Here is a 25809-nt window from a genome sequence, read left to right as displayed (position 1 = left end):
TGGAAAAACTGAGTTTTTATTTAAGCTTTCGGAGAGTACTTACATTCTTCTCCCTCTTTCAGAAAGAGGGAGAAAATGTTACTCTCCGAAAGATTAAATAAAAAAATTTCCAATTTTTTTCAAATTTTGGTGGGTTTCTTACAACATAACATTTAGTGCATGGATACACTGTTTATAATTTCTATATATATGTATATATATATATATATATATATATATATATATATATATATATATATATATATATATATATATATATATATATATATATATATATATATATATAATCATGAACGCAAAACCTATAAATATTACAAGCAAATTTACGAAATTCAATTAAAGTATCATGACGAATGTTTTAGAAACATATGCAGTTTTGCAAAACTGCATAAACAAACAAGAGACATGTTTTAAAATGTGCCATTCATTGCACCCTGATTCTCTTCTGGTGTTTGAAAGGACCATGGCCCTCTCTCTCTCTCTCTCTCTCTCTCTCTCTCTCTCTCTCTCTCTCTCTCTCTCTGTACTGTCAGACCCGAATGCATTCGGCGTACACAAGACTGCAGATTAATAACACGCCCATCCATTTTAAAGAACTGAGAAAAGCATAGAGAGAGAGAGAGAAGAGAGAGAGAGAGAGAGAGAGAGAGAGGATAATGACCGGTCGCATGGCTGAGGAAAGGTGTAGGGGGTAGGGGGTGGATTCTGTAATGGAGACAAAGGCTTCTTCCCCCCTTGACTCCCCTCCCCAACTCATAATGGTTTCCTATTATAGTAAAGGTCTCCCTACACAAGAGGAAAGGGATATGGCCGACTCTCCTCCGAACCAAAATAGCCGCTTCACTCGTCAGATGCCGTCGCCTGCGAGTCTTATGATGGCTGTGATGGAACTCAGCTGTGATGGAACTCAAAAACAACACATTGACACCACAAAACCTAAAGTGAATGTAATCAACACACTGACAGTGTTACAAATAAATCTAAGTCAAAATACTTTAATGCTGAAGGCAGAGTTATCTTTACTTAAGCTCCGTTTTAGTGTCTATGTATAAAAGGTCTGTCATTTCAAGCCAAGCTTTACATTAATATTATTATTATATGATGATTATTATTATTATCATTAATATTATTATAGTTATTATTCTGAAAATTACTCTATTCATGTGGAACAAGCCCAAAGGAGCCACTAACTTGAAATTCAAGCTCCAAAGAATGTAGTGTTCATTCGCAGGGGGTAACAGACAGTAATGAAAATACAGAGAGAGAGAGAGAGAGAGAGAGAGAGAGAGAGAGAGAGAGAGAGAGAGAGAGAGAGAGAGAGAGAGAGAGAGAGAGAGAGATCAGTTATTAAAAAACATAAATCAACTAGTAAATAAATAAACTGCAAGTGATAATTATGCATTGCAATCTCCGCTTGAACTTCTTTGAAGTTCCAATTGCACGACATCATCAGGGAGGTTCTTCCACAGTCCAACGTTGTGAAAAATAAAGGACCTCTCTTACCGAGAAGTTAGATAGCTAGGGTCATTGACTGCATACTGGAGCTGCTGGTAAACAAATCTGGTTACTCTCAGCAGGAAAAGGGGATTAATGATCGCTCGTGAAAGTGAAAAAGCTATTCCAGTGTGACTTATGAAAAACTGACAAACAGGAAACCATCCGTCGATGGTCTAACACTACAACAGAATTCAGGACGCGGAGACCGAAAAACCCAATCAAGCCACTGACACAAATAATGATGAAGGCAGGAAGAGCGAGAAAAGCAAGGAGAATGAAGTAAGAAAACAATAATAATAATAATAATAATAATAATAATAATAATAATAATAATAATAATAATAATAATTTTATGCCATTATTATTTTCATAATTGTCGTCACAATCATGTGGCAGAATTAAAAGACTGAACTTGATTGCGCATTCCGTTCTTCTTCCGAGGGATTCTGGGTTAAAAATATTTGTCAACCTTCATAACAGTAATACTATATCAATATTATATCAATAAAATTCACAAATGGCGTCATTTCATTGCAGTTACAAATGGACACAATACCAAAATTATATAGGTTAAAGCAAATTGATTCTTGAATGAGAAAGTCTTCTTAAACTTGACTGAACCTGATTAATAGTTTATGAACGATCTATATTGCTTTGGACTTTTTATCCTCGGATGATACATATTATTTTGAACAATATAACGAGTAATCTCGCCTACAGCTCATTTTGCGGATTCCTGATTCTAACATTTATCAGTAAGAAAAATGGTAAGTAAAAATCCACAATAAAGATGAAAATCGTTCACCCAAATCGTTCACCCACCACGAATCACCTATAGTCACTAATAACGAGCATCGTACTATCGAGAGAGTGAGAGCCATTAAGATCACATCGTCTGGCTCACAGATGCGGGGAAACCGCTATTACATAACCTCCATTTCTTAATTTATGCCGAAAGATTGTCCGATGGTTTCCTGGACTGTTATAAAAAAAATCATCAATTATCTTATTAAAAAATACATGTATTTTTATTTGGATGACTGAATAAGACCGTTTTGCAAACGGCTCATATACATTGCTGTGGCTTTTTACTTATTATTTTCGGTCACAGTTACACAGTATAGTAATGTAACGTGGGTAATAAGGAAAGGAACGTTAGTGTTCTTGCCGACTCGAAATCAAAACCATATAGTGATGATCGAGTGAACCACGAAAAATTCACTTACAAAAAACTTGACAATGCCACAACCGCCATTCAACCGGAAATTTGACATGAACGCGGTACTTCATGAAGTTCTGATCTCTATAGCAATAACCGGATCAGAGCAAAAAACACACTGCAAGCCATTTGAAAAATATCCCTATGAAAGCGGCACCTGTAAGTGACACAGAGCGAATAATCAAATAAATCCTAAAAATAACGATACACATTTGAGGTCATTTCAGTTCAAAAAATTATGTACTCCATATGTATGTGTTGGTTCTTAAATACTTCTCTATTCTACAAAACACTTCGTTTCCCTAGAGAGAAAATAGAATGGAATGAAATTAACTTCCATGTCAGTTCTCAAACTGACCTTAAAATATCCCTTCCTTTGTCAGAGAGGTTCTTGGAAGCGCCTCGACTCACAGACAAACCCGGGATATGCAAACGAATTGAAAGATCAGTCACACAAACCTTCAGATTCCAGGTAATTATCAAACTAAGCTAAAACACATGCACATGAGAGAAACTTTACTACGTCTACTCCTGAATGGCCCTGTTTTAAGATTTTTTTATGATTTTTTTTAAAATGAAGGCCGATAAGCCAAGCACTCGACCTTTTGAGACTTTCAGATCTTGAATCGCTGAAAAGCAGCAGCTCTCGTGGTTGGACAGCAAGGTAAAGAAAATAAATGCAATGAAATACAAGGTTCTATAGACAGAACTAGGAGAAAAAACATCCATGGTGACAGTCAGAGAGGCTGGACAGTCAGACAGTAAAGTAAAAAGGTTAAGAAAAATTGGGTGCTGCTAGGGGTCCAAAAGCAAACACCCTTTAGTCATTACTTCATTCCAAGTGAGGTGCTCCGACGGCACTACCCTCCTACCCCTATATTAAGAGATAAAGCTTACAAAAGTGGCGTAGAGCGAAATCTAACAAGAAAAAAAATATCTAATGGCAGAAAAAACCCAGATGAGAGGCGAGCATGGCTCCATCAGTGTTTTGTATATAAGGCGTATGAGTCTATATATATATATATATATATATATATATATATATATATATATATATATATATATATATATATATATATATATATATATCCGTGTGTATGTATATAAGGTACATACGAATTTAGCAAATCGAGGATGTATACAGGAGTGATTAATGGTCATATTTTTCAGAGACAAAATTTTTAAATCAGTAAATAAAAAGCTGTTAAAGTGACTAAATTAAACTTGGTCTCGGTCCTTGATTCTGGATAGCAGCATTTACAAGGTTAATGGTTAATGGTATTTTTCGTAAATATCGTGAAAATATTTTCGCGGGAATATAATGTCTCTTTGAAGCTCTAGTAATGTGTGTAAAGTTTTTCGTACATTATGATACCTCATGTCCTCTCGGCAAGTTTTAAAAGAACCGTTTGTTTGTTTGTTTGTATGATGTTTTACGTTCCATGGAACCAGTGGTTATTCAGCAACGGGACCAACGGCTTTACGTGGCTTCCGAACCACGTCGAGAGTGAACTTCTATCACCAGAACTAGACATCTCTCACCCATCAGTGGAATGCCCGAGAATCGAACTCGCCGAGGTGGCAGGTCAAGACCATACCGATCAAGCCACTGAGGCGCTTCTTCCGAACCACGCAGCGAGTGAACTTCTTTTCACCAGAAATATACCTCTCACACCTCAATGTCTACGACGGTTGGAGCAGATGAACTGAAATGGATAACCGCCGATCCACTCATCGAACTGATACGTCTACCAGCCAACTGTCTTTAAAAAAAGAAAACAAATCGTGAGGCGGACGTCTTCGAAGGGTTACGTAACGTTTCCTTTGTAAGATTTCACCCACCTGATTGCCAAGCCATTTTCGTCAATGCTCTAGTAGTTCGTCCAAGCGACAACGGACATTCGGGAAACTTGTCAGTCAGAGAACAAAATTCTCACAAATCGTTCGCACACAACGCCTACAAATGTAAGCGTACAGAGCAACGAACCACAAATACATAGCAACCAATTACATACACAAACATCCGTTCAATATCGTTTTACACAAGTACATATAAACCTGCGTATCTACAGAAACCTTGTTCTTACAACACTTTTTAATACACATAAATATCGACAACGATAACTGCTTGCAAGATTGATTTATAAACAAAATATTACATATTCATTCTGAATAATGCGGTGGTAACCTTATAGTCCTTCGCCAACTGCCGTTCATTCTTATTAACTTACTGTCATATTACTGTTTGCTTCAGAGTGGCACTAGTATTTAACAAAATAACCTAAGATGCCAAAGAAATCCCTTAAAATAGGGCATTTCTTTCCTTACGAGAACTGCGGCTTGAAAAATCAGAGTTCCTCTCACGACAGACAAATTGTTCTTGGGAGAGTTTTATGGTCTCGTCGGAAAGGGGATTGGATTTCTTCCTTTTCTCATCCTTATGTAATGACATTCTCTCTCTCTCTCTCTCTCTCTCTCTCTCTCTCTCTCTCTCAACTACACGCGAGGGTGCAACTGAGCATACAATGTAGTTTTACTTATATAATCAAACTACTTTATCTGCATACCAATGTGAAGCAAATTCATTACCATGAAAGTAACCAAGAACATTTCATGGTTCAACTTTGCGTTTCGGTAATCCGAAGCTCTTCAACATAGACTACCTATGAGTTATGGCAGATTAATTGGCTGTTAAAATATTATTATTATTTCCCAGATGAACTTAGCCTTTCACCTCTGATACGCGTGTTACGAGTTTCTTTTAAACTAAAGCTCTCGTGCTCTTAAAAAAAAAAATAAATAAATAAAAAAAATAAAAAAAAAAAATAAAAAAAAAATAAAAAAATGTTTCTGCGATGTATTTAGTGTACAAATGACTGCTAAATCTGAGGCAAGTAGGAACCACATGGTGACTGTTGTAACTTCAGAGGCTCTAATCTAGTTTGAGGTTGTGGAGTGCCTTAGTTTCGCGTGATTAGAAAAAATAAATCTAAAAACAACAAGATTCCCGAGACTACGTCTCTTATAAAACTTTTCTTAAACTAATTTTAGATTTTGTTGTTATTTCCAAGCTCCCAGGTCATTATAGTTACTTTTGAATAATTCAAGAATACAGACACCAGCTTACTTTAAAGCCAAATGCAATTAAACTTTTTCCAGAGACACAATCATTACATCATGCCCCTTTATTTGCGAACCACACATTAGATTCCTACTTTCAAAAGTACTGCAAACATTTCTCATTCTAGGTTGCAGTTAATAACTTTGGTTTATCTGAAAAACTACATACATCCAATACGTATTATTCATTTAAGTTCTGCAAAACAATCTTAAAAGTGATAAAAAACGCGCCACTCTCAGACTATTGAATCTCCATTTCCAGTACAGCCTTGAGGAATGTGGAGAGAAGCATTTTCCAGTAATTACACGAACGATATTATACTCGTAACTATCGCACACTCACAGGGGAGATCAGTCTCCACAAGAACTGAGTAACAGACCAAGTCTAACCTCCTTTCTATTACCTACTCATGGCATGAATCAAAATGTGACATCTTCAACTAGAAGGGACCTTTAAATTCACTCTATTTAGGAAGTGTGAACTGTGACTGAAATTCTTTAGAGGAAGCCTCCAGCAAAAACCCAAAGTAGAGTAGCATTATAAGCACAAAATACCGTAATTCACTTTATACCCATTAGGTGAATAGTTTCATATCCTCAAGGTTAATGCTATAAACCACAATAACCTTGCAAGTTTGAGTAAAGGCATATAATAAGAAAACTGCAATTCTGAATTCAATCAAAAAAACCATATCTGAAAATCTTAATACATTCTCCAAATCTTACTTCTCATCAGCAGTTCAACGTCACTAGACTGTGGAAGTAACCCAAGGATAGTTACGTCTAACAATCTTCTCTAGTACCTATTCATATGACAAGTAACATTCAACTTTTAAGCAAGCTCTTATATGCGAGAATGTTACTATTTAAAACCTCAAAATTAGGAGTAACAACGACATATTAAACCAGTTTTATATATTTAGTTTAATGCCAGAAATTTCAGACGACTGCAGGTGAAAATTTTCAGTTTACAAATAAAAGGATAATACGCACATCTGAACATGACTCTTTACAATTCCAATCATAGAAAATAACGTTGAAAAGCTTAGAAATTGCCTCCGCCATTTCTAAGCAATGAACTTGCTGGTAATCTGTAGACTGGGAATCTGTGCTAGGTTCAATTCAAGAACTATCTAGCCATTATATCAGAAGAGTCGACGATAGCTAAAATAGTAGTTCATATGCCTAGAAACACAGGACTTGCTTGTCACGAGTTAATTCTGCTCAGCTAGCAGCCTCTCATAGAATTCGTGCTTCGAAAACCTTTTGAATCTTGTTGCCACTGCCATTCAAACCAGTAAAGCCTGCCAAGAAGAATGTAATGAGCTGAAGTTCCTCACATAGGTCAAGCAACATCCACGGCACTCGAGACTCAATACTGTGCAAAAATCAGTTACAGGATTACTTCGTTAGAACACAATACTTTAAAAACTGAACAAATAACGGGGGTCTAGAATTTCAGGTAAAGGATTACTTCGTTACAAAAGTTACGTTTATGTATAAATCTGAAATTTTGTGGCAAACAAGATTAAGCCATAGAAAAAAAAAAAAAAAAACTTTAAATTAAAACGAACACGAAGATTTTGTACAACAGAAATCCTTAAATACCTATACAAGGAACTATTACTGAAAAAATAAAATAAGATAGTTACCAAAAGAAAAAATCTAACTTTCTTAAAAATCCGACAGTAATGTTACCAAAATTTAAACCTGAATTACCAAGTCAACAAAAACAGTGCCTGATGTTGCATTTCCGATAAGTATGAAGGAAAACCAGGTTCACTTACCAAGTATGAGATGTGCAGGTTAATAAAAATTGCAAGCCCCGTCTTGGCATACGGTAGACAACGTCTACCGTACACCAAGAGGACATCCTCCCCGCTTCAGGGGCACCGCCCCTGAAGGGGAAGGATTAGCTTGCTTTTTAGAGAAAATGAATACTAAAAGAAAAATGTGCCTCACCCCTTTAATTTGCCGGAAAAAATAAGTTACCAAATGAGCCCGGAGGAGATAAAAGTCTAATCTGACAAGTGGAATGGTCGACATCTTCTGCATCAGAGACTTCAAATCTGGGGGACAAATTGAATTATCAAAATTAATAACAGAAATGTCATTGAACACGAAAAAAACTGCATATTATAAAAATAATTTAGTCATCAATAAACCAAGAAACACAATATGGAAAAGTCTACATTATCCTTCATACGAAACTCAACCAGCAGGCATTTCAATATCCTTACCAACCGACCAAGAACTTCGCGGCGTTGGTCAACAATCACGAAGTTAGATAAAACACCCAGCGACTGTACTACCTCCTACTGTAAAGTACAGTTATTCCAACGGAGGTTCGGATTTGAAGCCAAGGATGACGGCGGGAGGTATTATTCTTCTTTCCATGAACCGTTGAGTCATTCGTCGAACGTACAGTAGATGGCAGTAAAACAGAAGTTTGATTTCTACCACCTGTTTCCTTAGTGACTGTTTGACACACTTTCTAGCGGAGCACCATCTAAATTTATAGCATCACGTATAAATGTGTATCAAAATCACAGTACGATATTTACAGCATGTTCATTATTAGTAAATTGAGCTAAAGACTTCAGCTTCAAAGACACCTAGGGATTACTTGCATATCCTCCACATTAGTTGCTAAATCATTAGATTGACCAGCAAATTAATTATTCGTAATGACTTTGTAGTTTGTATGTTTATGATTCTGAGAGATTACGAAGGGCATCAGTTCTCGTGAGCTGCAAAAGTATAATCCTTTTCAACTTTTTTTTCTCCGTTTGAATGGAAAAATGCGCAATTTTTCATTTCGCTTTATGTCTTGTTTGTCTGATTGTGCCTTCTTTTTTATTGATGTACGCAAGCTTTCAGTCAGTTTTATGAAACTAATGTTGACTTTTTTTTTTATCTCACATTTCAACTCGGAATTTCCCTGATGATCGAGTATCTTGGCAGTGTTCTGAGTTTACAGATCCACTAGCTCGACTTCAGGATCTCTTTTAAAAGACAGAGAGAGAGAGAGAGAGAGAGAGAGAGAGAGAGAGAGAGAGAGAGAGAGAGAGAGAGAGAACGATTTACGCTTATGGATTTCTGAGGCAAGAGATCATGGAAGTTATTGTCACGGGAGAAATAATGTTGGGAGATATGAGGCGAGGGAGACGGTTATTTTGATCGAAAAGGGACTGCGGGGCTGTATTAAGGACGACAGATGGCCTCGGCACCCGGCGAGACCCGGAAGGAACTACTACCGCCGCATTTCGGGGGAAGAAAGCCAGCCTGCTTCCTTTGTGAGAAGTCCTTCTTACAAATAATCTCCTTCTGTCAGCGGTTTCGCAGTTGTGTTTAAGCAAATGGCGTGACACACACACACACACTCTCTCTCTCTCTCTCTCTCTCTCTCTCTCTCTCTCTCTCTCTCTCTCTCTCGTGTATTTGCCTACTACCCCACTTTTGCACAAGAGGTTTTATGTGACAACGGCATCTCGTATTATTTGGTTGTTGCCTTTCCAATTACTTACCAGTGTCAACATTGCTTACCTTTGTGGATTTGAGGAACAGCTGTAGTAGAAGATCTAGTAATCAGCCTTGTTTCTAACAAGAGACCTTAGATAGATCCTAGCGAGGGCAGAGTGGATATGTCAGGAACGTTTTTCAACCTATTATAGCTCTGTAGATCTAAGCAGTGATTCGTGTACGCGACAGCCACTCGACTGTGGTGTACATCAGCCCAGGTGGAGATAGGGCAAATGGCAAGTAACACCTTTAAGAGCCAAACCATCCAAGTGGAAAAGTGTAGTTCATTCTCTCTCTCTCTCTCTCTCTCTCTCTCTTTTCTCTAAACTATAATATATACTATATACTATATACACATAATATAATATATATATAGGAATATAATTTATATAGATAATATATAATGCGAATAGTATATATATATACATATATAATATATTATATATATATATATATATATATATTATATATATATATATATACATGGAGAGAGAGAAGTATGTAACTAGTATCTTTATCCGAAGATTAATATCCATGAGCTACACTCTCATAAAAAGAAATCCGCACACAGACCCATTACCTGGCCACTGCTGCCCAAAAATTCCAAAGGCTTGATTTTCTAATGAACAGTATCCCAAGACAGATGGATGCCTAGCAGAGAGCTGTGAACCCCTTGGAGAAGGAAAGTCCTCTAAGATGGTTGGTGGTTTAACTCCTCAGGGAGGCAACCACGCACATCAGGTCAGTCTGTGTGTGTATTGCTTCTGCTTTGGTTATGAAAGATACAACCAACGTACACTGGGGAAGTGTCAGTGGTCTGAGGTTTAGGTTATGATGCGCCCTATGGCAAAAAAGTGCTTGGAGAAGGATTTTGGACTTTGGTGGGAGGATATGCCCCAAAAGGCAGATAAGCTCTTCGCATATGGCCAGTTGCAATCGTGACTTCCCTCCTCTGAAATACCAGAAAAAAAAGATGTATAAAAACACAGAAATCTTAAACAACAATGAGGCAACTTGGGTAGAGAACTCAGCATCCAGTAAACAAGATTGTAAGAAAAAGTTCATCAATAATATGTCGAACACCCTACACACTATGTGTTGTTGCTAAGGAACATCTTCTGTAGGTATATGAAATGACAAATATTGCGTAAGTTTCCTGTACAGTTCATCCAGATTGAGCCCCTCACCCTCTACAACATAAACTAAAATTGATAGGAAAAACAAAGTAATTCAGAACAGGTATATTACGTTTCTCTAGGTATATGAAATGACAAATATTGCGTAAGTTTCCTGTACAGTTCATCCAGATTCAGCAGTTTGAGTAAGAATGTGGCAGTGATCATTGTCTCACCTTTCCGTCTTCAGGGAAATGGTAGAATATTAATATACAGGGTGTTTCGAAATTGAGCCCCTCACCCTCTACAGCATAAACTAAAATTGATATGGACAAAAACAAAAGTAATTCAGAACAGGTATTTATTTAAGTTTCTCTCTGAGTATTTAATATTTTGTGTGGCCTCCATCTCCCTGTACCACAGCCTGCATTCTTGAGGGGTATGATTTCAGCAAATCGCAAAAAAGCTGAGACTCAAACTCCATTTCCCTGAGCACTTCGGTCACCTCTCTTCGCAGGTCATCGAGGCTTGGTATACCATCATAGCTCACTGTGCGCGCTTCAACACGATCCTTTAAGACACTACCAATGTTTTCACATACATTAAGGTCAGGGGAGCTACCTGGAAATTCGCTTGACAAGAAGAAATCGATACCACTGTTTCGAAGCAGCTCCTTTGCCTGAGGAGCCTTGAAACATGGTGCCTTATCATGAAAAAATGTGACTTCTTCAACAGATAACACATTATCAGGATCTTTGAGAAAAGGAAATACTCCACCAGTAAGCACAGTTTCTCTGAAGTATTCGCCATTCCATGACTGTCCTTTTTCTTTGATGATCTACATTAACTGTTTGGCTGTGATCAGAGGAAAATTCCCAGACATTCAGGAAATTTCACAACTTGGCAATAGCACACATCATCACTGATATCATCCAACTTTGCAGCCCAAATGATGTCCCGACTGTGTAAATGAAGAATTCACCTGATGCAGCAACATGGAGAAAGTCAGCTTCATCCCAATCTTTAAGAAATGAACCACAAAACCATGCATGGTCTTCTCTCTGTTGCTGAGTGATGTTGGGCTTGCTGATAACATGAAATGGAACTTTGATACAGATTTTTTTCAACTCACGATATACAGCACTATAACTTCTCTTCTTTCCCCTTTTTGTTTCTAATTCAAGTGCCAATTTACGTAAAGACTTTCTTGGTCTACCCACTGCCTCAGCTATGATGTCTTTTGACTCCTGAGAAAGAACTTCAGGCCTTCCAAGTTTCTCACTCTTTTCGCGATGACATTCATATGGATTTTTGTTCGTTTCTTTTAACAAAGGATTCATCTCTTTTAATGTATTAACTATCTAGGAATGTGAAATGAAGGTCATAGCCCGGATTCGGTCAATCCATCTGATTTCCTCCGAGTCATTAGCCAGGGCTGTATCTAACTCCATCACTCACTCTGAAAATACAAGAAATGTAAAATGAAAAATAGCTTAATAGAAATTTAAGATAATGTACAGTACTTGGAGATAGGCTATAGCAGAAAACTTCATTTCTTTCCATTTGTTCTGTGGAGGGGGGGCTATAATTTTGAAACACCCGGTATAATATTATATAAATATATATAAATATATATATGTGTATATATATATATATATATATATATTATATATATATATATATATATATATATATGTGTGTGTGTGTATATATTATAATATATATATATATATATATACTATTTATATATATATATATATAGGAAAGGACCTCATTAAAACTGGATGGTATCTAACAGAGATATTTAATCAGGAGAAGTTACAAGCTTTCTAGGAATAACTGTCCTCATCGCCTGTAACGCGTAGGTACCGACCAGTTTAAGTGAAGTTTATTATTGATTGTATTAATGCAAAGAACAATTGATTGTGTGAGTGATTATTATATATATATAATTATATTATATAATTATATATATTTTATATATATATATATATATATATATATATAGATGAAATACTTTCAACATTCTTAAAATAGGTTAAATATTTTATAAATCCCCAAATTACTCTCCCATTTTCTACCTGTCTGAAACCCCCAGCTATGGTGACCATATTGATGAGAAGAGCATAGCGTGACAGAAAATAGAAAATATATAACTGTATGACAGATGTTACAGTCTTTTTAGCGCTACTTGTTTCCATCTCCACCCCCACCCCTCGCTATCCCTACTTTCCTCTGTCCTTCCCAATCCTATGGGGATAGAGGACCTCGGGAAACAACATTTGTCTCTCCCATTTGATATCCAACGAATTCACTCAGCAGGCCAATGAGAGGGAAATATTTCCCCATCTTTTTTCTGTTTGGATATTAAGAAGGCCAGGCGGGCGGGCGCGTTTTTCGTGAAAGCAAAAAGATTTATATTATAATTGTAAATATATTATAATTATATAATATATATATATATATATATATATATATATATATATATATATATATATATATATATATATATACATATATATATATGTGTGTGTGCGTGTGTGTGTGTATACACATATATATATACATTCCAATATATTTATATCTATAGTCTCGTTCACTAAGTCCATGGGAATACCACGGCTGTATATCAATCTTAATTTCCTATTATTCTGCGAGAATTTCAGTGGATATTGACAAATAAGAATAGGAAATCTTGAGGTTGAAAGTACTGTTTTACCACGTACTTTTAGGATGAGGTTACCAAACCTCATTCCCAGTCCGACAAACGTTTTTCACACTGATTATTCTTTGTGGGATCTAGCACTCACACTATATTTATCCCTGTATACGTACACACAGTACCTACATTTATGATTAAACGTACAAACAAGTTGACGGTTTATATCTTGGAGTGTGTATGAGAGTGTTCCTTTTCTTACAAAACATAAGACAGGCTACATATCTACATCATACATTTTTTTTATCAGCTTGGAAGGAGTTGCTACTTCCACCTATAAAATTATGCAAACTGGCTTATAAAAGCTGTTTCATGGTATTCTCTCTCTCTCTCTCTCTCTCTCTCTCTCTCTCTCTCTCTCTCTCTCTCTCTCTCTCTCTTCCGATACTTTGCTAATAAAACAAAGTCATTTATTCTCTTGTTTTTCTTTCGATCATCTCTCTGCATTGGGTATCGATGGATAATTGACGGAAACTTGGTAAATTCCTAATGCTTTCTTATTTTTACTCAGCATCATTGACCTAGTTTCTTGACACCATTCTAGATGAGATGTAGAACCTCTCTCAAGACATCTGAAAAATTTAATATTTACTGACCTTTATTTGTTTAAACTAGTGAAAAATCTGAAATAATAATGAAAGAGTTTTCTAATACTTCAGTAACATTACCATGCTCCATCTATCACTCAGTCGTAGTTTCCTTTATTACAGCTACGGTTACCGAGAGTAAAAAATATTTTTTTTAAACCCCTGTTACTCTCCTTAAGTGAGTGATTGAAAAGAACTAGGAAAATGTTTAAATGGCGTGCATGAGACATGGAGACAAGGGGTTTCAACATCCAGGAAGCATGAAACAAAGTGCTAGACAGAGGTGAATGGTGTAATGCATGCAAGGGGATTGAACGTCTTGCTGATGGGGCATGGTGTAATTATATAAAGCGACTAAAGCCGCGTCCACACTGAAAGCTCGATGTGACGTCAGAAGCGGGGAAAGTCAGAACTTTTCCCGCTGTATCTCCGCTTATGACGTCACTTCGAGCAAAGTTCGTCGGGCAAAGCTCGACCGTGTGGATGGGGCCTAATATTACAAAAGTTTTTAGCTCAGGAGCTAGATGTCTTCTTTCGAAAGACCTCAACTTTCATATCAGCAGCTTGAAGGCTTCTTTCGCTAACCTGACGATGTCCTCCTTCAGGTGAATCTCGTGATCCAGACGGAGGAGGGAGACCTCAGCAACTACGTGACGAACGGGGAGTGGGACCTCATCGACATGATAGTGGAGAGAAACGTCGTCTACTATTCGTGTTGCGAGGCGCCCTACCCGGATATCACGTACCACATAATCTTAAGGAGACGACCTTTATTTTACGGTGAGATCCTACGCGTTGATTTGGTTCTATGAATTTCTCAGTGCTCTGCCAATCTTGTCTTTGTTGTTGGGAACATTTGAGCTTAGTTTTTGATCAACTGACAAAAATCATCCTTACAATAAATAAGTCTTTGTAAAGACCGTCATTCATATGTCTCAGGATTAATAACATCATTCTTTGGACGGCTATCAGTGTAATTATTGGGACAGTAATTATTTATGAGACGCCTGAAACATGAAGTCTTTCGAAATATAACAATATATAAGTTTAGACAGTTAGAACAGCATAAGTTATGGACAGTTTACCATATGTAAATTCTTTCCAATTAACATTACGTCGGGCTTTAGACCGTCAGCAGTACTAGTCTACTGACAGCTGGTAACACAAACGTCTGTTCACGATAAACAAGACGTTAGTCTTTGAACTGTGAATACTAGAAGTCTCTGACCAGTTAAACAGACACAAGTCTTTGGAGAGTTAATCAGTACGTATGTCTCTGGACAGTTAATTTTTTCATAAGTCTCTGAATAGAAAGCTAGCACTTAAGGCCTTGGAAAATTAACACTAAAATATTATTAACACAATCAGCTAATATAAATGTCTACAACTGCCATCAACTACAGAGATCGCACACGCAAAAATATGGCACACTTCAAGGCTTGGGGAATTTGTGCAGTCAACATTTCTTTGCTCCTGTTCGTGATCTTTTCTTTCAGCTTCATCCATTCATCATTCAGGTCCATAACTTTTGCATATAGTATCCTGCATTGTCTTTTTTAACCACTTGCTTTATTTCCAATCAGACTTAGCTATTCATTTTGTTGTGTGTCAATTTTTTTTACTACATACGCAGAGACGATTTTGTTTTTTATCCGGTTTATCTCTCCGTGTTAATCCGATTCTAGATCCGGAAATTGGATTTTTAAATCTATTCGTTCATTATTGCAATCATTGATCTGTATTTATTACACAAAAAAGTTAAATGTCGCAGAGTATTTGGGTTACTAGGCTAATAACAGTCGTTGGAACTATCAGTCCCTAGTTGCACATGCTATTCTAATCCTTTTATATCGGCAGTGTTCAATCTGATTTTGCCTTGCGTGCTCATCACGGGCATCGCTCTGATGAGCTTCTACATGCCCAGCGACTCTGGAGAGAAGGTGACGCTGGGCATCACGACGCTGCTCTCCATGACTGTCTTCCTCATGGTCATCGGGGAATCGATGCCCCCGACTTCGGAAAAGCTCCCGCTTATAGGTGAGTCCAGAGGAAAAACAAAAAAGGCTTTTGTTAATATTGATATTGGTATTAATAGAAAGACAGTTTATAGGTGTATATTCATTTTTTTTTTTTTTTTTTTTTGGTGATGCTGGGTTTGTTTCTGCTGATTAATGGGTATTTTAGTAGTCTGTCAATGGGGAGGTTTATCCTCGGTATATTCCGATGTCGGACCCAGGCATTTAGTGATGATAATCCTTTTTAAGGTTTTTAATTTTCCTTATTACTTCGTCAATCTATTTTCTGTAATACTGCCTGAACTTGGATATCCCTTGATGTACGTACTCACTTCTAATCTGACGATTAACATTATAGAATGTATCGCTAATAAATGTACACTTTGAATTAATATTATTATTCAGAAGATGAGCCCTATTCATATGGAACACGCCACAGAAGCCACTGACTTGCAAATCAAGCTTTCAAGGAATATGGTGTTCATTAGCAAGAGGTAACAGAACTTAATGGGAATTACAGAAGAAGAGATCAGTTATTAAAAGAGAAAAAATAAATTATCAATTAATACAAAAGTAGATAAAAATGTGAGTAGCAATTAATACAAAAATAGATAAAAACGTAAGCATATTATTAAAAACTAGGTACAGGACATGCATGTCTACGAATTCCATCTTGTAGATATGGCTGACCTCACACTTTCTACGAAAAGAAAACAGTTACCAGACACTTGAACTTGACATCAAAAGTCCATCCACCTCATGACGTCACCATCACATAATCTTTCATTGTCTCCAAAACAGGTCTCTATTATGGTGTCACAATTTCCTTGGTCAGCTTCGCCACCGGGCTCTCAGTAGTGACGCTCAACATCCATCACCGGGGCATGAGAGGGCGTGAAGTGCCCAGTTTCGTCAAGAAAATTGTTTTTAGTTACATGGCCAAAATGATGTGCATTCGGCTTGACATACCCGATCCCATGGGTGGGCACGGTCATAAGTTTACCACCAATATCAATCATATGGTAAGGAATGACCCCTTAGATATATATATATAAATATATATATACATATATATATATATATATATATATATATATATATATATATATAATATATATATATATAGTATATATCCATATGAATATATATATATATATAGTATGATATCCATTATATATATATATATATATATATATATATATATATATATATATAGTATATTATATATATATATATATATATATAGTAATATATATATATATATATATATATATATATATTATATATAATATATGTTTTATCATATAAATATACATGTATGACTATAAACACCAGCAGGGCGCCCTAAATGCGATAACTCGCTAAGCTTCAAGTTCAACCATCAAAGGGTTAACATAATTTTAAATGTGGATTCTCCCATATAAGATTTAAACATAAATCAAATGTGGATTTATCACATCTTAAACATATCTATAATTATGGGATGAAATTTAAAAGATGTAAGGTTCTTTTTCTGCCGAAAGAATTTCTTTTAATCATCTTCAATACTTTTGGAGATATTAGCATTTGAATAGCGTTAGGGCCGGGCCCGAAGATGAGCCCGGTTTCAGTAAGATTTCGTAATACAAATATGAAGTATATCTATACATATATGCCTATCATATATTATATATATTATATATTTATATATATATATATATGATACTATAATATACATATTAATATTATATATATATATATATATATATATGAGCATGGGTTGTCAATTCGGATTCCTTAGTCTTAAAAAAATGACTAGGGTTTTAGTTATACCACTTCCTAGATAACCTCTCTCTCTCTCTCTCTCTCTCTCTCTCTCTCTCTCTCTCTCCTCTCTCTCTGTAGATGTGTGTGTGTGTCAATGTCTTTTCACGTATTTATAATAATGTACCCCATTTCATTTCCATTCATTTTTACCAGTTTTCCCTTCGAAATAAAAACACCTCCTAGACAGCATCCGTCATTTTTATAACTGTTTCTTCTAATGTGATTGAGTAAGAGCGAAGCAGGTCGCCATAACATTGTCTTGAAATTCTTCCGAATCGTTTCCGGTTCTCTTCCGTGATAAATCTCGAGGAACAACGACCGATTGTCAAGAGGGATTTTCGGGTTTTTTTTTTCGCCCGCCCTGAATTATGTGGGCCAGAAAGGGCTACATATTTTTGGAAGTGCAGGGACTGGGAACCGCATTCAGTAGTTTATGGACAGGGAATGTTCGTGTCAATTTTTGTAACCAATATCAGTAACGTTGTTGATGAATCCACAGTTAAGTGATTCATGCTATTATACGATTATGGCTTCAGTAACGTTTTTGTTGCAACTGCAAAAATGACTGTGAATGAAAACATTATTCCTTGTGTATTGTCTTGCTGTTGTCATCAAAATGACACCCGCCCTGTTAGTACTATTATTCTTATCATCCTCCTATACTATTATTCTTGTAGATTTGTCATTGATATCCAGCTCAAATTTCTCTGGTCTTTCTTTTTTTTTTTACACTGCACAAACCTTCTCTTTCTACGCTGTTAAGTCTTTTGTTATCATTGTTTCTTCTTCTTTCTTCTTCTTTTTTTTGTCTTAGCAGCTTTCGTAAGATCTGTAACTTGAGCATTTCTCTTATCTACTTTCCTGGGTTTCTCCTCCTTTGTTTTTCATCCTCCCGCAGTCAGTGCTTTTCTCTTTTGTCTGTTACTGAAATCCAGACCCAGACGAGATGCCATTCACTTCAGAAGTCAAACTTTGAAGCAGCTCTCGTAACCTCTAAGCTCTGAGGAGCTCCCCTTTGCTCTAACTTGGAGGACTTTCTTCTTTTTCTTCTTTTCTTTTTCCCTTCTTAGTCTCAAACTTAACTCGTTGATCTGAAGTCCCTAACTAACCTTACTGGTCCTTATCCCCCACCTTCCTCATGTAACTCTCTCTCTCTCTCTCTCTCTCTCTCTCTCTCTCTCTCTTTTCTTTCCTCTACACTTTTGTCACTTCTTTTCCTCTCCCGTGATTAATTTCTATAGTTGTGCAATGCTTTGTTCTGTATATTTGTCAAAGAATAAAATGGAAATTAGAATTTAGGCCAAAGGCCAAGCGCTGGGACCTTTGAGGTTATTCAGTCCGAGTGAAAAAGTTTCAAAGGAAACTTTTTCACTGTGAAACCATACTGTTTGGAAAGAGAGGAAAGTATGATGGAAGAGAGCATGAACGGAGGTACAGTAAAAATAATGAAATGGGGTTGCTGCTAGGGGGCCGAAGGGACGCTACAAACAACCTTGAGTAATGCCTACAGTGCACCGTACGAGGTGCATTAACGGCAGTAGCCTCTTACGGGATCTATTCATCTAATCAATCTGTCTATCTTCTCATCCGAAGTATTCTCTTTCCCCATTAGGGGGAAGGATACGGCAGCATCCGTGAATACGGCGCGGGCGGAAACGTGGAGATGAGCGACCGGCTGCTGGACCCTGAGGTCAAATGTGAAAATGGGGGCATCACCCCCTCAAGGTAAGGACACCCTACCACCTTAATCCCACGTCCATCCACCCCCCCCCCCCCCCAAACCCCCCCAGCTCCAATTCCCTTCCACTGAATCATGAGTATTGTATTTCAAAGACGGTTGTGATGTCGTTCTCCTGCGGTGTTGGTATTTGATATTAGTCTCTTTCAAATATTTATGTTCTTTCGTGAGCTATTTTATGCTTTTTTTTTTTACTCTTCATTGCAATCAACATAAATTTAGGTGTAGTCATAAATAGAAGTAGTGAGTCATGGTGATATTATGTTAAACCATGTGTAACAGACATCAAAAAATGTCTGGAAATCAGAAGATATATATTAGCAACGAAGGAAACAGAGATTACACCAAAAGGTAAAAGTATATTGAAAATAGTAATAATATTCATTAATTGCTATCTGCATGAAATATTTATACGTTAGTGTTACTCTAAATGCATGTTAGTCTGCTAGTTTTTTCTTTTTCTCTCATTCAATAACCTAAAAAGCACATTCATTTATCTTATGACGATTAAAACACTAAATAATACTTGAAGATAATCACATTAACATTATACAAATTTGGATATTCCTTTCTTAATCTTTATTGAAAGACTATATTTTTTACTTTTGATGTCTAATCATCAAAAACGATTGACTTAAAAGAGAGAATTATGACGGATAACTATAATCCATAAATGACAATGAAATAAGACCTTCCTGGTGGACTCTGTGATGCCGATAGGAATTATTCCAAAAATTAAACATTGAGGAGCTAATAGTGAGATACCAATTTTAAAATCTTCGAACGAATGTGTGAGTCACCGACACCAGAATACTGAAATGTTTCACTGACATTAAATTCCGAGATAAACTGACAATTGCTAAAAAACAGAAGTGATCCAAAGTAAATGCTTGGATTATAATGTCTAATTCATTATCTTTGTTATTTCTTATTCCGTGCGTTACAGGACATCTCGGTTATTTTTTATTTGCTATATAAAATATTTCAATTATGATGCCTCTTTTGTAGGAAAAAACTTTTTCATGGGATTACATTTTTTTCAAAATCTCTTATTATAAACTTTCTGCCAGACTTGGACTTCAATAAACGACCTCCCATGAATCAGATCCGACAAAATGTACTAAATCACTCAGGTGTCATAGATTTGCAATGCTATTTAACAACAAAATGAGAGAAAGGAGAAAACATACTGGAAGGAAGGATGTTTTCCTCTACGACGAAACTTTCTGATACCATTTCCACAAATTAAAAACAAAAAGAATCTTTCTTTTCTTTGCATGGAACTCTTTCATTTATTTTCGACATCTTCCCCCTTTTTCCAGCAACCCCAGTGAAACGCCCAAACGAAATCCGAGGACGAGAACATCCAGGTAATGAAATCTACAAGATGAAAGGCCTTCATCCTCTGGGGACTCTCTCTTGCATGGTTCCAAATTTTGCCTAAAAAATATAAATATATATATATTGTTGTTACTTAACGTAGTTATGGTGTGGATATCCTCTATCGAATTTTTTCATATTTGTTGTGTGCTTCTTTTACTTTACGATTTAGCTACAGAAACCACAGGATTGCATCTACGCAAGAAAAGAAAAATAACTGGGTTTTGGTCCTCTTCTGTAGGCATACAAAATATCTTCGGAAGACTAATGTGGTTAATCTTGTATTTCTGGTCCTTCATAGTTTTCCTGTGTAAGATAACAGTTGTCCCTGGAAATTAGAGAAGAGAACAAGTCACGAGTTTGTATAAGTGAATTTTTAAGCCTTAAAACCTTTACCATTACCTCTCTATTCGTTTTCATTAATGAACTTTAAGTAACCTACGATCAGTTGAGTTCTCTTTCTTTATATCCTACAAACTGACAATATCTTAATAAGAAATAATGAACCCTTCTCAGCTTAGGGGTGCATAGAAACGCAATTTTCTCCTTTATTGTGAAGCATTGAGAAGTTTCTAAACAATGGTAGATGTACATTAGGAATCAATTGATGTATAGGCTTCTAAAACTTGGTGATCCTGAGAGTGAACGATTATTGGGGTGTAATGTTGCTGAAATGATATGGGAGGGTGGGAAAGACAAAAAATGGAAGACCTGATAACAAAAATTTATGTTTAGACCAGAAAGTGGACATGTGTATCAAGAGTATGTCATGAAGCAGCCATGCTTTCGAAAAGTTTGAAAAGAAAATTAAAAAAAAAAAACGAAAATTAAAAAAAAAAAATTGTTTTGGGCAAATATGAACACGCAAAGCTTTATGGTAAAGATAATTGAGAGACAATTTTGTGTTTCATATTAAACGTAGCTTCTACAGAATGAATTTGACAGGAATGTATACTAAAGAGTTGAAATTAGTTCTTATCTCTCTCAATATCTGAGGTGATACAGTCACTGTCCTTCACATTTAACACAAAAAGGTATAGGTTCGAATTCTGGTTATGGTAAAGGCAACTATATAATTCCCATAGGTGTAAGTATTCCCCAATTTAAATGAAATCTATGTAAATTGTTTGTGCAATGTTAAAACACTCACATACACATACGTATGTATGCATATATAGATATAATATAATAATATAAATAATAAAATATATATAATAATATATTTATTTATATAATATTATATATATAATATATATATATATATATATATGTGTGGTGTGTGTGTTGTGTGTGTGTGTTTGTGTAACGTATATGTGTGTCTGTAATCCTCCCCTCGTTTATATGCATTTCCGCTTGAATATCCCCTTCTAACATTTCGTATGTTATGTTTAATTAATTCAATAAACAGTCTCCTTACTTCTATTCGTTTAGTTCGGATGTGTCATCTTCAGTTCCACCGGCATTCAAAAGGTAATAGTGTTCGCTCTTCTTTAGTCTAGCGCTTTTTGTATCTTATATTAGCTAAATTTTGTATCTTATTTTCTTGGTTAATATTTGCATCTTATTATCTTGATCATTTTCATTCCATTGATTATTGTATTATTTTACTGTTTAGTAACAGAAAATCAATTTCTTAAGTACTCTATTAAATGTGATTATTTTTTTAAACTATTTTCTTTGCTCGTTACAAAAAATTCATTTTTCATTAAATATATTTACTTCATTACCTTTATATGTGACATTTCTAATTTATTCTTAACGCCATCCCTTCTTCTTCCTTTACTATTTAAGATATAGCCTTTTAACGCATTGTGTTCATTTTCCACTCACTAACGCAAACATCTACTCTTACAAGCACACACATCCATACGTGCACACACACACAAAGCTCAAACACATATTTTATATATAGTAATATATATCTATATATTATATATATATATAATATTCAAACACATAATATGTATATATATATATAATTATATATATTATATATTATATATATATATATATGTCTGTGTGTGTATGTTACATATCAATGGTATTGTATGTATATATATTATATAATATATATATATATATATATATATATATGTCTGTGTGTTGTGTACATATAATGTATATGTATGTCAGATATATATATTATATATATATATATCTATATTACATATATATATACGTATATATATAGATGTACTAGTCTATTTATAAATTTTCATTCAGTTGTTCATCAACCTGATCATTTATGTATTAGTTAACAATTTCATTTTCCACATTGGTTATTAATTTTCTTTTTATTCTATTTTCTTTCACTTTTTCACAACTAACAGTCAGGAGTCTCTTCGACGTCACAGCATCCGAAGGTAAATGAGGTCAAATGGTGACCTAAAAACCAGGTCAACGTCTCTCTCATCAGAGGGTAAATTGGGTACTGATACTATAGTTATTTGGTAATTTGAACATCACCGACTTTTTACTTCGTTTTCTAAGAGTTTCCAAATATCTATCACTACAGTTAAAAATGCAATTCATTTTACAAGGTGGTACTTGTACTTTCAACTGTGCATTTATATATGTGAAGATGCTTAAATTTATTTATCATGTCGCAAACATGCATATTGTTTTCGTTTACTTCATCTTCGCTTTAAGTATCAAAGTTTACAAAACAGACAACTTTGTTGTTTCACTTCTTCTTTGGTTAGATTTTATAAACACTGAAGAATGTAGGTAAAAGTGCATTCAAATTTATACGCTGGTATATGTTAGCATTTACATACGTTAGACCCATTGCATTCATTTATCAAGAAGCAAACAATCTTGCAGACTTTATTTAAGTATAATCAACAGCTACTATCAAGCTCTGGAAATAAATCCATCTGTGAAATTTTGTCAGAAGCTTCAACATTTGCAATTATTCTAATCATAAAGTTTTTGAATAATTGTAGCTCAACTGACAAAATATAAATAAATGAATAAACAAATATAAGTACAAACAAATCCTTCGGCGCAGCCCTGTGAGAGCTCGCTCAGCTTAGTGATCCGGTAAAACTATTTTGATAATGACATTAATAAATTAGTTCTACGTACATGTATCGATCAGTTTAACAATACGTATATAAACCCCAACAGCTGAAATGACTATGAACCAAAAAGATGGTGATAAATATTGCTTTCTTCCCGTCAAGAATGAATCTTTATCAATGATCCCCTTCCGCTCTCCTCTCCGCAGACTTGCTACCGGGGGTAGCATCCACGGCACCGCCCACGCGGCTACTTGTCCGTCCGCCCACATCGGGATTGACACCTTCGAGCGCCATTTCATCCGGGTACTGAACAAGGTGTATCAGACCATAGAGAAAAATGAGATACGCCTGGCAGAGCAAGACAGGAGGGACACCATTAAGCTGGAATGGCAACAGGTCGCCTTAGTCGTCGATAGGTGAGATTTATGTTAATGATCTAGTGACAATCAACGGCCATTTCATGAGAGGGATTGTCACGACTAATTAATCAAGGGTTTACTGATGGGTGCACTGAGTTGTTTTTAAGTCCTCAGAGCAAACAGATTCTTAACATTAATTATTCTTTTGATTATTCCTTCCCATTACTTTCCAATACCAGTTACTTACACACTAAACCAGAGTTGTAATTCTGAACAAACTCACTACAGAAATTTTTTCTTCAGTTATTATTCCTAAGGATATAATCAGAAAGATAAGTCATTTCAAAGTTTCACTAATGAAGAATTAATGTTATAATGGAAATTTGCAATACAGCATAGATGTAAAAAAGTGTAAAATATGTTACTGATCATCTGTATACGAGAGTACATAATTACGTATTCACCTATACATATACAAAGCAACATAAATCATAAGCTATGGCGTATTTCAAGTTTTTCATGATGAACTACATTCTTTAATAGTGAGGAAGTCAAATGATGCTACTTAACTTCCACATCATACCTTTGGGAATAATAACTATATGAACACCCCATGGCATTTAAAATTCAGAATTGCATAGTAAATATCTCCCAAAGCAACAACTTATTTTTCCCTTCGGAACTGTAGCCCTCCCTAGGTCTCTCAATTGGAAGCAAGGCCACTGCCAACTTGTGTCGCTCAGTCGGCAGCAGCCTTAACTTTCAACGGAAAGACCTGGGTTCCTTCCTGACGGGAGTCAGAAACTTATTTCTGTTACACACGGTATTGTATGTTGATTATTTCTATATATATACATCGAGCTACAAATGTCCTTTAATATCTAATTCGCTCTACCTCGGAATTAATATATTTTCATATATGCTTAACCGGTGTGGGTTTAAGCTTCACTGTCGTCCTGGATTTGTTTGGTTTCGATGGTTCGCGCCCGGGAGCCGACAAGTCTCTTATCGCCTAAAAAATTCCCCTTCGGTTAAGCATATATGAAAATACATTAAATCCGAGGTAGAGCGAATTAGATATTAAAGGACATTTGTAGCTCGATGAATCACGGTAATTTGATATGACTCATATATATATATATATATATATATATATATATATATATATATATATACTATATATATTATATTGTTCTATAATAATTTATTTTACTTGAAAACTAAAACTTGATCATTCGTATTTATAAACTCAAGGGGGTGCAAACACATGGTAAATGCAAAAAACACAAAAGTGACTAAACTAGCCTATGCTATGCTACCTCTAGGATATCCAAAATTTCTACTATAACCCTAACTATCCTATGAAAATATACACTAAATTAAAATAAAACAGTGTAAAATCCAAAGAAACAAGAATTATTTTTCCTGACTTTACAATAAGTTTATGTGAAACTTATGCGACCAAAATATGTCATTCAAAGGCTTCATTTGTCACAGTAATGTAGCCTACTAACCACAAGACATCCAAATTTATGAAATTGTATAATAACCGCTGTGTAAGTACGAGTATAACTGGAAAATGAAAACACAATGACCAGATTACCAGTATAAGTAAATACAATGCTAGTGCACTTCCATTTTGCTAGAGTCCTCTGTTATTTGCACCTAGTCACTTGGATTGTACTACAGTATGTAATGTGCGCTACTCT

At 35.5% G+C, this 25809-nt stretch overlaps 1 protein-coding gene and 1 long non-coding RNA gene across 5 annotated transcripts in view; one reads left to right on the top strand and one right to left on the bottom strand.

Annotated features, from left to right (window-relative positions):
* LOC135219588 (neuronal acetylcholine receptor subunit alpha-10-like) overlaps positions 1 to 25809 on the top strand; it is a 403272-nt gene that overhangs the window by 364050 nt on the left and 13413 nt on the right. For 2 of the 4 annotated variants that reach the window (XR_010315467.1, XM_064256475.1), the window contains exons 7-14: positions 14385 to 14559; positions 15637 to 15816; positions 16596 to 16816; positions 19213 to 19325; positions 20661 to 20708; positions 22150 to 22188; positions 23049 to 23081; positions 23948 to 24157. Coding sequence is in view for 2 of the 4 variants with exons in the window: in XM_064256475.1 (XP_064112545.1) it covers positions 14385 to 14559; positions 15637 to 15816; positions 16596 to 16816; positions 19213 to 19325; positions 20661 to 20708; positions 22150 to 22188; positions 23049 to 23081; positions 23948 to 24157 (1019 nt within the window). In the remaining 2 variants the exon portion in view is untranslated. The remainder of the gene's footprint in view (positions 1 to 14384; positions 14560 to 15636; positions 15817 to 16595; positions 16817 to 19212; positions 19326 to 20660; positions 20709 to 22149; positions 22189 to 23048; positions 23082 to 23947; positions 24158 to 25809) is intronic. The other 2 variants (XR_010315468.1, XM_064256476.1) reach the window with 1 other exon arrangement.
* Positions 6755 to 8176, bottom strand: LOC135220275 (uncharacterized). The gene is made up of 3 exons (XR_010315632.1): positions 8077 to 8176; positions 7799 to 7905; positions 6755 to 7140 (listed from the first exon to the last, which is right to left on the bottom strand). It is a non-coding gene; the product is annotated as an uncharacterized LOC135220275 (long non-coding RNA).

This window comes from Macrobrachium nipponense, chromosome 1 (genome assembly GCF_015104395.2).
Source record: "Macrobrachium nipponense isolate FS-2020 chromosome 1, ASM1510439v2, whole genome shotgun sequence".
Lineage (NCBI taxonomy): Eukaryota > Metazoa > Arthropoda > Malacostraca > Decapoda > Palaemonidae > Macrobrachium > Macrobrachium nipponense.
This window is presented reverse-complemented; position numbering and strand designations above follow the sequence as displayed.